This window comes from Oncorhynchus mykiss, chromosome 9, assembly GCF_057628025.1.
Source record: "Oncorhynchus mykiss isolate SJ-2025 chromosome 9, ASM5762802v1, whole genome shotgun sequence".
NCBI lineage: Eukaryota > Metazoa > Chordata > Actinopteri > Salmoniformes > Salmonidae > Oncorhynchus > Oncorhynchus mykiss.
In genome coordinates this window covers 4496226-4509470 of record NC_143030.1, presented here as the reverse complement: position 1 = coordinate 4509470, position 13245 = coordinate 4496226, and the positions used below count along the sequence as shown (strand labels likewise).

The window sequence follows — 13245 nt, the reverse complement described above, 5'->3', positions numbered from 1 at the left end:
CTAAACATGACTCACTCAGTTCCAGGTTGGACTTCAGACTAAACATGACTCACTCAGTTCCAGGTTGGACTTCAGACTAAACATGACTCACTCAGTTCCAGGTTGGACTTCAGACTAAACATGACTCACTCAGTTCCAGGTTGGACTTCAGACTAAACATGACTCACTCAGTTCCAGGTTGGACTTCAGACTAAACATGACTCACTCAGTTCCAGGTTGGACTTCAGACTAAACATGACTCACTCAGTTCCAGGTTGGACTTCAGACTAAACATGACTCACTCAGTTCCAGGTTGGACTTCAGACTAAACATGACTCACTCAGCTCCAGGTTGGACTTCAGACTAAACATGACTCACTCAGTTCCAGGTTGGACTTCAGACTAAACATGACTCACTCAGTTCCAGGTTGGACTTCAGACTAAACATGACTCACTCAGTTCCAAGTTGGACTTCAGACTAAACATGACTCACTCAGTTCCAGGTTGGGCTTCAGACTAAACATGACTCACTCAGTTCCAGGTTGGACTTCAGACTAAACATGACTCACTCAGTTCCAGGTTGGACTTCAGACTAAACTAAACTGGTGACATAGTGAATTTTATGTTGTGGAGGGTATGTCCTTGTGGAAAATGTCATGTTTATCTAACTCTAAATCTATCTTTTTGTAAAAACATGCTGAAAATGCTCACATGCAGCTGTGTCTCTTTGTCTTCATCTCTCTCTCTCTCTCTCTCTCTCTCTCTCTCTCTCTCTCCCTCTCTCTCTCTTTCCCCTCTCACATCTCAATTCAATGGGCTTTATTGGCATGGGAAACATATGTTAACATTGCCAAAGCAATTGAGGTAGATAATATACAAAAGTGAAATAAACAATAAAGATGAACAGTAAACATTACATTACACTCACAGAATTTCCAAAATAATAAAGACATCTCTCTCTCTCCTTCTCAAGAGGAAGTGTAGATGGGTAGAGAGGAGAGGTGGGTGGGGGGATGGACAGGCTACAAGTCACTAGAGTTTAGATACAGTTAGTGATCGACACATTGAGATGGAACGAGCATGTCTTCAACTCTGTGAGTTGAATACTATCTAAATGGATTGATATATATATGTGGTTTAAAATCTATATGTTTTTATATCTATATGGTTTAATATCTATATATAGTTTAATATCAATATAGTTTAATATCTATATGGTTTAATATTTATATAGTTTAATATCTATATGGTTTAATATCTATATGGTTTAATATCTATATGGTTTAATATCTATATGGTTTAATATCAATATAGTTTAATATCTATGTAGTTTAATATCTATATAGTTTAATATCTATATGGTTTAATATCTATATGGTTTAATATCTATATGGTTTAATATCAATATAGTTTAATATCTATGTAGTTTAATATCTATATAGTTTAATATCTATATAGTTTAATATCTATATGGTTTAATATCTATATGGTTTAATATCTATATGGTTTAATATCTATGTAGTTTAATATCTATATAGTTTAATATCTATATAGTTTAATATCTATGTAGTTTAATATCTATATAGTTTAATATCTATATAGTTTAATATCTATATGGTTTAATATCTATATAGTTTAATATCTATATAGTTTAATATCTATATAGTTTAATATCTATGTAGTTTAATATCTATATGGTTTAATATCTATATGGTTTTGGAGAGTCTATCCTCTCCGAGTTATAAGAAAACGAAGGAAATATATTTGTATATTCCATTTATTATATGGGTAATAATTTACCTTCAGACGAGTCCCTTTAGTTTGTATCTGAGTATCCTCTTTCCATAGTGGGTCATATTAGTTTGTAGCTGAGAGTCTCCCCTTTCCATAGTGGGGTCATATTAGTTTGTAGCTGAGAGTCTCCTCTTTCCATAGTGGGGTCATATTAGTTTGTAGCTGAGAGTCTCCCCTTTCCATAGTGGGGTCATATTAGTTTGTAGCTGAGAGTCTCCCCTTTCCATAGTGGGGTCATATTAGTTTGTAGCTGAGAGTCTCCCCTTTCCATAGTGGGGTCATATTAGTTTGTAGCTGAGTCTCCTCTTTCCATAGTGGGGTCATATTAGTTTGTATCTGAGAGTCTCTCCTTTCCATAGTGGGGTCATATTAGTTTGTTGCTGAGAGTCTCCTCTTTCCATAGTGGGGTCATATTAGTTTGTAGCTGAGAGTCTCCTCTTTCCATAGTGGGGTCATATTAGTTTGTATCTGAGTATCCTCTTTCCATAGTGGGTCATATTAGTTTGTAGCTGAGTCTCCTCTTTCCATAGTGGGGTCATATTAGTTTGTAGCTGAGAGGCTCCTCTTTCCATAGTGGGGTCATATTAGTTTGTATCTGAGTCTCCTCTTTCCATAGTGGGGTCATATTAGTTTGTATCTGAGAGTCTCCCCTTTCCATAGTGGGGTCATATTAGTTTGTATCTGTCTCCTCTTTCCATAGTGGGGTCATATTAGTTTGTAGCTGAGTCTCCTCTTTCCATAGTGGGGTCATATTAGTTTGTAGCTGAGAGGCTCCTCTTTCCATAGTGGGGTCATATTAGTTTGTATCTGAGTCTCCTCTTTCCATAGTGGGGTCATATTAGTTTGTATCTGAGAGTCTCCCCTTTCCATAGTGGGGTCATATTAGTTTGTATTTGAGAGTCTCCTCTTTCCATAGTGGGGTCATATTAGTTTGTATCTGAGTCTCCTCTTTCCATTGTGGGGTCATATTAGTTTGTATCTGAGAGTCTCCCCTTTCCATAGTGGGGTCATATTAGTTTGTAGCTGAGAGTCTCCCCTTTCCATAGTGGGGTCATATTAGTTTGTAGCTGAGTCTCCTCTTTCCATGGTGGGGTCATATTAGTTTGTAGCTGAGTCTCCCCTTTCCATACTGGGGTCATATTAGTTTGTATCTGAGTCTCCTCTTTCCATGGTGGGGTCATATTAGTTTGTATCTGAGTCTCCTCTTTCCATGGTGGGGTCATATTAGTTTGTAGCTGAGTCTCCTCTTTCCATGGTGGGGTCATATTAGTTTGTATCTGAGTCTCCTCTTTCCATGGTGGGGTCATATTAGTTTGTATCTGAGAGTCTCCTCTTTCCATAGTGGGGTCATATTAGTTTGTAGCCCAAACAGTTCTGACTGAAGAGCTGACTGACTTCAGATGAATCCCTTGACACTTTGGGGGTCGTCGAGCAAAATGCACTTTCCACTGCAGATGGAGTCCAACAGATTCTTACTAACTCTGACTACTAAGGAAATTGATATCTGTGGTCCAGCACTCTGTGTTTACATCATGTAGTTCTCTCTGTGTGTTTCAGTGCTGTTGAGTACATTGGTATACTGTAGCCTCGGACAAGGTGGAGGTGAGTACATTTCTCTATATTCATCACCTGTTCTATAATAGTAACATTTCTCTATATTCATGACCTGTTCTATAATAGTAACATTTCTCTATATTCATCACCTGTTCTATAATAGTAACATTTCTCTATATTCATCACCTGTTCTATAATAGTAACATTTCTCTATATTCATCACCTGTCCTATAATAGTAACATGTCTCTATATTCATCACCTGTTCTATAATAGTAACATTTATCAATATTCATCACCTGTTCTATAATAGTAATATTTCTCTATATTCATCACCTGTTCTATAATAGTAACATGTCTTCCTGGTCTCGTCATTGGTTGTGACTTCATGTCAGTCTCCAGTCCTTATTCTCTTAGTAAAGAAGGTTCCATAATGGATCTCCACCTGTTCTAACTTTTTGACTATCTATGTTGACTATCACTCTGTGGGGAGTTTTACTAATCAAGTCTGCAGAATCTTAGATTCCATACTACAATAGGACAGTCTGACACCAACTGGCTCTCCCTCCCTCCCTCCCTCCCTCCCTCCCTCCCTCCCTCCCTCCCTCCCTCCCTCCCTGTCTCCCTGTTTCCCTCTCTCCCTCCCTCCCTCCCTGTCTCCCTCCCTGTCTCCCTCCCTGTCTCTCTGTCTGGAGATAGATCTATTGTCTCTATTATATTATGACAGACCAACTAGATCTACTGTCTCTGTTACATTATGACAGACCAGCTAGATCTACTGTCTCTATTATATTATGACAGACCAGCTAGATCTACTGTCTCTATTATATTTTGACAGACCAGCTAGATCGACTGTCTCTATTATATTATGACAGACCAGCTAGATCTACTGTCTCTATTATATTATGACAGATCAGCTAGATCTACTGTCTCTATTATATTATGACAGACCAGCTAGATCTACTGTCTCTACTATATTATGACAGACCAGCTAGATCTACTGTCTCTATTATATTATGACAGACCAGCTAGATCGACTGTCTCTATTATATTATGACAGACCAGCTAGATCTATTGTCTCTATTATATTATGACAGACCAGCTAGATCTACTGTCTCTACTATATTATGATAGACCAGCTAGATATACTGTCTCTATTATATTATGACAGACCAGCTAGATCTACTGTCTCTATTATATTATGACAGACCAGCTAGATCTACTGTCTCTATTATATTATGACAGACCAGCTAGATCTACTGTCTCTATTATATTATGACAGACCAGCTAGATTTACTGTCTCTATGTTTTCATCAAACGAAATGCAGATTTTCTCCTGAACAGGTTGTTTAAGATTTTTTTCAAATTATCTTTTTAAAATGTGTATTACATTTCAGGAGATAAATACCTCTGAGTCATATTTGGAGAAGGAAGTCCTGCTCAGTCTCTAGTCACCTGAACCAAAGCGTTTCTCTGACCCTCCATGTTGTTCTATGATGTCCTGCACACTTATATAAAATGGTTCCAAAAGGTTTCTCCTTTGGTTTGGTTCCAGGTAGAACCGTTTTTGGTTCCAGGTAGAACCCTTTTTGGTTCCAGGTAGAACCCTTTTTGGTTCCAGGTAGAACCTTCTGTGGAAATGAAAATTGTCCCAATAATTACAGAGAACACCACATATACCATAATATCTACCCTAAACTACCTCCTATCTACCCCACACTAACCTTACCTACCCCACACTAACCCTACCAACCCCACACTAACCCGACCTACCCCAAACTAACCTTAAAGAGCCCACACTAACCCTACCAACCCCACACTAACCCGACCTACCCAAACTAACCTTAAAGAGCCCACACTAACCCTACCTACCCCACACTAACCCTACCTACCCCAAACTAACCTTAAATAGCCCACACTAACCCTACCTACCCCACACTACCCCTACCTACCCCACACTAACCCTTCCTACACCTACACTAACCCCACCTACCTTACACTAATCCTACCTAACACTACACTAACCCTACCTTCCTCAACATTAACCATACCTACCCCTACACTACCCCTACCTACCCCACACTAACCCTTCCTACACCTACACTAACCCCACCTACCCTAAACTACCTCCTACCTACTGCGCACTAAACCTACCAACCCTTCACTGTCCCAGTAATTACAGAGGACCCTGTATATACCACAGAATCTATGAACTACCCTAAACTACCTCCTACCTACCTACTCCTACGACAGAGATGTCAGTCCTTATTCTACTCTCCTACCTACCCTTCACTGTCCCAATAATTACAGAGGACACTGTATATTGGGGTGGCAGGTATCCTCCCCTCATCACTAGGTTAAACAGCTAGAGAATAGCCTCTCTGCTGTGTTTCAGTATCTCTGTTAGAATATAAAGCCTTGTCTCAGGATAGTATCCTACCCTCATCACCAGGTTAAACAGCTAGAGAATAGCCTCTCTGCTGTGTTTCAGTATCTCTGTTAGGGTATTTTAAAATTGACTTTAGACAATGAAACTCTCTCTCTCTCTCTCTCTCTGTCTCAGATCTCTCTCTTCCTGCCTCTCTGATCATCAGTCCTGACAGATCTCAGTTCTTTGAATTTGAGTCTGTCTCTCTGAGCTGTGAGGTTCAGGGGAACTCTGCTGGATGGAGAGTGGTGAGGACCACAGAGAGAGGAATCCTTTCAGAGTGTAATTCTACCTGGGGAAAACCACAAGGGTCTTCATGCATCGTGTCACCAATACCATCAGACAGTGGAGTGTACTGGTGTGAGTCTGGGTCTGGAGAACACAGCAATGCTGTCAACATCACAGTACCTGGTATGTCCACAAACACCATCTACTAACATTATAGTGTTTAATGGTTCATCTGGTTTCAGATAGATGATATTATGTTTATATATGATGTTTATATATTATACACAGCTGGAGCTGTGATCCTGGAGAGCCCTGTTTATATATGATGTTTATATATTATATACAGCTGGAGCTGTGATCCTGGAGAGACCTGTTTATATATTATATACAGCTGGTGCTGTGATCCTGGAGAGACCTGTTTATATATGATGTTTATATATTATATACAGCTGGAGCTGTGATCCTGGAGAGACCTGTTTATATATGATGTTTATATATTATATACAGCTGGAGCTGTGATCCTGGAGAGACCTGTTTATATATTATATACAGCTGGAGCTGTGATCCTGGAGAGACCTGTTTATATATGATGTTTATATATTATATACAGCTGGAGCTGTGATCCTGGAGAGACCTGTTTATATATTATATACAGCTGGAGCTGTGATCCTGGAGAGACCTGTTTATATATTATATACAGCTGGAGCTGTGATCCTGGAGAGACCTGTCTATATATTATTTACAGCTGGAGCTGTGATCCTGGAGAGACCTGTTTATATATGATGTTTATATATTATATACAGCTGGAGCTGTGATCCTGGAGAGACCTGTTTATATATGATGTTTATATATTATATACAGCTGGAGCTGTGATCCTGGAGAGCCCAGCCCTTCCTGTGACTGAGGGAGATTCTGTGACTCTGCGCTGCAGATATCAGGGAACTCCCTCTGACCTCACAGCTGATTTCTACAAAGATGGATCCTTCATCAGGACTGAGACTACAGGAGAGATGACCATCCCTGCAGTATCCAAGTCAGATGAAGGACTCTACAAGTGTAACAAATCTGAAGGAGAATCACCAGAGAGCTGGATGACTGTGACAGGTGAGAATATGAGAAACCTTGACATTCAGATGATCTGGTTCTTCTTTACACTGTTAAGAGATGCTGAAACCTGCATTATAAACTGGGTGGTTCTTCTTTACACTGTTAAGAGGTGCTGAAACCTGCATTATAAACTGGGTGGTTCTTCTTTACACTGTTAAGAGGTGCTGAAACCTGCATTATAAACTGGGTGGTTCTTCTTTACACTGTTAAGAGGTGCTGAAACCTGCATTATAAACTGGGTGGTTCTTCTTTACACTGTTAAGAGGTGCTGAAACCTGCATTATAAACTGGGTGGTTCTTCTTTACACTGTTAAGAGGTGCAGAAACCTGCATTATAAACTGGGTGGTTCTTCTTTACACTGTTAAGAGGTGCTGAAACCTGCATTATAAACTGGGTGGTTCTTCTTTACACTGTTAAGAGGTGCTGAAACCTGCATTATAAACTGGGTGGTTCTTCTTTACACTGTTAAGAGATGCTGAAACCTGCATTATAAACTGGGTGGTTCTTCTTTACACTGTTAAGAGGTGCTGAAACCTGCATTATAAACTGGGGGGTTCCAGTCCTGAATGCTGATTGGCTGGAAGCAATGGTATATGAGAAACGAATAGCACGGGTATTACAAAGCCTGTCTGTCTGTTTGTCTGTCTGACAAAGCATTTATTTTTATGCTAAACGGAGCTCTTCTTCTCATTCTCTCTCTCTCTCTCCTCCTTCCACCTTCCTCTCTCTCTCCTCCTCTCTACCTTCCTCTTCCTCTCTATCTCCCTCTCTCTCTCTCTCTCTCTCTCTCTCTCTCTCTCTCTCTCTCTCTCTCAGTTCTCTCTTATCCAGCATCTCTGATCATCAGTCCTGACAGATCTCAGTTCTTTGAATTTGAGTCTGTCTCTCTGAACTGTGAGGTTCAGGGGAACTCTGCTGGATGGAGAGTGAAGAGATACACAGTCTCTGGGGAGCGTTCAGATTGTGGAAGAAAATGGGGAAAACCACAAGGGTCTTCATGCATCGTGTCACTGATACCATCACACAGTGGAGTGTACTGGTGTGAGTCTGGGTCTGGAGAACACAGCAATGCTGTCAACATCACAGTACATGGTATGTCCACAAAAACCATCTACTAACATTATAGTGTCTAGTGGTTCATCTGGTTTCAGGTAGCTGATATTATGTTTATATGTTATATACAGCTGGAGCGGTGATCCTGGAGAGACCTGTTTATATATGATGTTTATATATTATATACAGCTGGAGCTGTGATCCTGGAGAGACCTGTTTATATATGATGTTATATATCACAGTGAAACGCTGACTGACCAGCCCTTAACCAACAGGTGTAGACCTCACAGTGAAACGCTGACTGACCAGCCCTTAACCAACAGGTGTAGACCTCACATTGAAATGCTGACTGACCAGCCCTTAACCAAGAGGTGTAGACCTCACAGTGAAATGCTGACTGACCAGCCCTTAACCAACAGGTGTAGACCTCACAGTGAAATGCTGACTGACCAGCCCTTAACCAACTGGTTTAGACCTCACAGTGAAATGCTGACTGACCAGCCCTTAACCAACAGGTGTAGAATGCATTTAAATAAATTACTAAAAATAATAAGAAATAAAACGAACAATTAAAGAGCAGCAGTAAAATAACAATAACGGGACTATATTCAGGTTATTACGGTACAAAGTCAATGTGGAGGCTATATACAGGGTATTACGGTACAAAGTCAATGTGGAGGCTATATACAGGGTATTACGGTACAGAGACAATGTGGAGGCTATATACAGGGGGTACCAGTACAGAGTCAATGTGGAGGCTATATACAGGGTATTACGGTACAGAGTCAATGTGGAGGCTATATACAGGGGGTACCAGTACAGAGTCAATGTGGAGGCTATATACAGGGTATTACGGTACAGAGTCAATGTGGAGGCTATATACAGGGGGTACTGGTACAAACTCAATGTGGAGGCTATATACAGGGGGTACCGGTACAGAGTCAATGTGGAGGCTATATACAGGGGGTACTGGTACAGAGTCAATGTGGAGGCTATATACATCGGGTACTGGTACAGAGTCAATGTGGAGGCTATCTACAGGGGTACCGGTACAGAGTCATTGTGGAGGCTATATACAGGGGGTACCGGTACAGAGTGAATGTGGAGGCTTTATACAAGGGGTACCAGTACAGAGTCAATGTGGAGGCTATATACAGGGTATTACGGTAGTTAGTCAATGTGGAGGCTATATACAGGGGGTACCGGTACAGAGTCAATGTGGAGGCTATATACAGGGTAGTACGGTACAGAGTCAATGTGGAGGCTATATACAGGGGGTACCGGTACAGAGTCAATAAGGAGGCTATATACATGGGGTACCGGTACAGAGACGACAATGTGGAGGCTATATACAAGTGTACCGGTACAGAGTCAATGTGGAAGCTATATACAGGTTGGTACTGGTACAGAGTCAATGTGGAGGCTATATACAGGGGGTACCGGTACAGAGGCAATGTGGAGGCTATATACATGGGGTACCGGTACAGAGACGACAATGTGGAGGCTATATACAAGTGTACCGGTACAGAGTCAATGTGGAGACTATATACAGGTTGGTACTGGTACAGAGTCAATGTGGAGGCTATATACAGGGGGTACCGGTACAGAGGCAATGTGGAGGCTATATACAGGGGGTACCGGTACAGAGTCAATGTGGAGGCTATATACAGGGTATTACAGTACAGAGTCAATGTGGAGGCTATATACATGGGGTACCGGTACAGAGTCAATGTGGAGGCTATATACAGGGTATTACAGTACAGAGTCATTGTGGAGGCTATATACAGGGGGTACCAGTACAGAGTCAATGTGGAGGCTATATACAGGGTATTACGGTACAGAGTCAATGTGGAGGCTATATACAGGGGGTACCGGTACAGAGTCAATGTGGAGGCTATATACAGGGGGTACCAGTACAGAGTCAATGTGGAGGCTATATACAGGGTATTACGGTACAGAGTCAATGTGGAGGCTATATACAGGGGGTACTGGTACAAAGTCAATGTGGAGGCTATATACAGGGGGTACCGGTACAGAGTCAATGTGGAGGCTATATACAGGGGGTACTGGTACAGAGTCAATGTGGAGGCTATATACATCAGGTACTGGTACAGAGTCAATGTGGAGGCTATATACAGGGGTACCGGTACAGAGTCATTGTGGAGGCTATATACAGGGGGTACCGGTACAGAGTCAATGTGGAGGCTTTATACAAGGGGTACCAGTACAGAGTCAATGTGGAGGCTATATACAGGGTATTACGGTAGTTAGTCAATGTGGAGGCTATATACAGGGGGTACCGGTACAGAGTCAATGTGGAGGCTATATACAGGGTAGTACGGTACAGAGTCAATGTGGAGGCTATATACAGGGGGTACCGGTACAGAGTCAATAAGGAGGCTATATACAGGGGGTACCGGTACAGAGTCAATGTGGAGGCTATATACAGGGGGTACCGGTACAGAGTCAATGTGGAGGCTATATACAGGGGGTACCGGTACAGAGTCAATGTGGAGGCTATATACAGGGGGTACCGGTACAGAGTCAATATGGAGGCTATATACAGGGGGTACTGGTACAGAGTCAAGGTGGAGGCTATATACAAGTGTACCGGTACAGAGTCAATGTGGAAGCTATATACAGGGGGTACCGGTACAGAGTCAATGTGGAGGCTATATACAGGGGGTACCGGTACAGAGTCAATGTGGAGGCTATATACAGGGGGTACCGGTACAGAGTCAATGTGGAGGCTATATACAGGGGGTACCGGTACAGAGTCAATGTGGAGGCTATATACAGGGGGTACCGGTACAGAGTCAATGTGGAGGCTATATACAGGGGGTACTGGTACAGAGTCAAGGTGGAGGCTATATACAGGGGGTACCGGTACAGAGTCAATGTGGAGGCTATATACAGGGTATTACAGTACAGAGTCAATGTGGAGGCTATATACATGGGGTACCGGTACAGAGTCAATGTGGAGGCTATATACAGGGTATTACGGTAGTTAGTCAATGTGGAGGCTATATACAGGGGGTACCGGTACAGAGTCAATGTGGAGGCTATATACAGGGTAGTACGGTACAGAGTCAATGTGGAGGCTATATACAGGGGGTACCGGTACAGAGTCAATAAGGAGGCTATATACATGGGGTACCGGTACAGAGACGACAATGTGGAGGCTATATACAAGTGTACCGGTACAGAGTCAATGTGGAAGCTATATACAGGTTGGTACTGGTACAGAGTCAATGTGGAGGCTATATACAGGGGGTACCGGTACAGAGGCAATGTGGAGGCTATATACATGGGGTACCGGTACAGAGACGACAATGTGGAGGCTATATACAAGTGTACCGGTACAGAGTCAATGTGGAGACTATATACAGGTTGGTACTGGTACAGAGTCAATGTGGAGGCTATATACAGGGGGTACCGGTACAGAGGCAATGTGGAGGCTATATACAGGGGGTACCGGTACAGAGTCAATGTGGAGGCTATATACAGGGTATTACAGTACAGAGTCAATGTGGAGGCTATATACATGGGGTACCGGTACAGAGTCAATGTGGAGGCTATATACAGGGTATTACAGTACAGAGTCATTGTGGAGGCTATATACAGGGGGTACCAGTACAGAGTCAATGTGGAGGCTATATACAGGGTATTACGGTACAGAGTCAATGTGGAGGCTATATACAGGGGGTACCGGTACAGAGTCAATGTGGAGGCTATATACAGGGGGTACCAGTACAGAGTCAATGTGGAGGCTATATACAGGGTATTACGGTACAGAGTCAATGTGGAGGCTATATACAGGGGGTACTGGTACAAAGTCAATGTGGAGGCTATATACAGGGGGTACCGGTACAGAGTCAATGTGGAGGCTATATACAGGGGGTACTGGTACAGAGTCAATGTGGAGGCTATATACATCAGGTACTGGTACAGAGTCAATGTGTAGGCTATATACAGGGGTACCGGTACAGAGTCATTGTGGAGGCTATATACAGGGGGTACCGGTACAGAGTCAATGTGGAGGCTTTATACAAGGGGTACCAGTACAGAGTCAATGTGGAGGCTATATACAGGGTATTACGGTAGTTAGTCAATGTGGAGGCTATATACAGGGGGTACCGGTACAGAGTCAATGTGGAGGCTATATACAGGGTAGTACGGTACAGAGTCAATGTGGAGGCTATATACAGGGGGTACCGGTACAGAGTCAATAAGGAGGCTATATACAGGGGGTACCGGTACAGAGTCAATGTGGAGGCTATATACAGGGGGTACCGGTACAGAGTCAATGTGGAGGCTATATACAGGGGGTACCGGTACAGAGTCAATGTGGAGGCTATATACAGGGGGTACCGGTACAGAGTCAATGTGGAGGCTATATACAGGGGGTACTGGTACAGAGTCAAGGTGGAGGCTATATACAAGTGTACCGGTACAGAGTCAATGTGGAAGCTATATACAGGGGGTACCGGTACAGAGTCAATGTGGAGGCTATATACAGGGGGTACCGGTACAGAGTCAATGTGGAGGCTATATACAGGGGGTACCGGTACAGAGTCAATGTGGAGGCTATATACAGGGGGTACCGGTACAGAGTCAATGTGGAGGCTATATACAGGGGGTACCGGTACAGAGTCAATGTGGAGGCTATATACAGGGGGTACTGGTACAGAGTCAAGGTGGAGGCTATATACAGGGGGTACCGGTACAGAGTCAATGTGGAGGCTATATACAGGGTATTACAGTACAGAGTCAATGTGGAGGCTATATACATGGGGTACCGGTACAGAGTCAATGTGGAGGCTATATACAGGGGGTACCGGTACAGAGGCAATGTGGAGGCAATATACAGGGGGTACCGGTACAGAGTCAATGTGGAGGCTATATGCAGGGGGTACCGGTACAGAGTCAATGTGGAAGCTATATACAGGGGTTACTGGTACAGAGTCAATGTGGAGGCTATGTACAGGTTGGTACCGGTACAGAGTCATTGTGGAGGCTATATACAGGGGGTACTGGTACAGAGTCAATGTGGAGGCTATATACAGGGGGTACCAGTACAGAGTCAATGTGGAGACTATATACA

General features: G+C 42.7%; 1 protein-coding gene across 1 annotated transcript in view; it reads left to right on the top strand.

Moving 5' to 3' along the window:
* Positions 1 to 13245, top strand: part of LOC118966147 (low affinity immunoglobulin gamma Fc region receptor III-A-like) — a 51850-nt gene that overhangs the window by 26740 nt on the left and 11865 nt on the right. The window contains exons 2-4 of the mRNA XM_090185657.1: positions 3330 to 3374; positions 5888 to 6163; positions 6842 to 7084. Of these exons, the coding sequence (XP_090041783.1) occupies positions 3330 to 3374; positions 5888 to 6163; positions 6842 to 7084 (564 nt within the window). The remainder of the gene's footprint in view (positions 1 to 3329; positions 3375 to 5887; positions 6164 to 6841; positions 7085 to 13245) is intronic.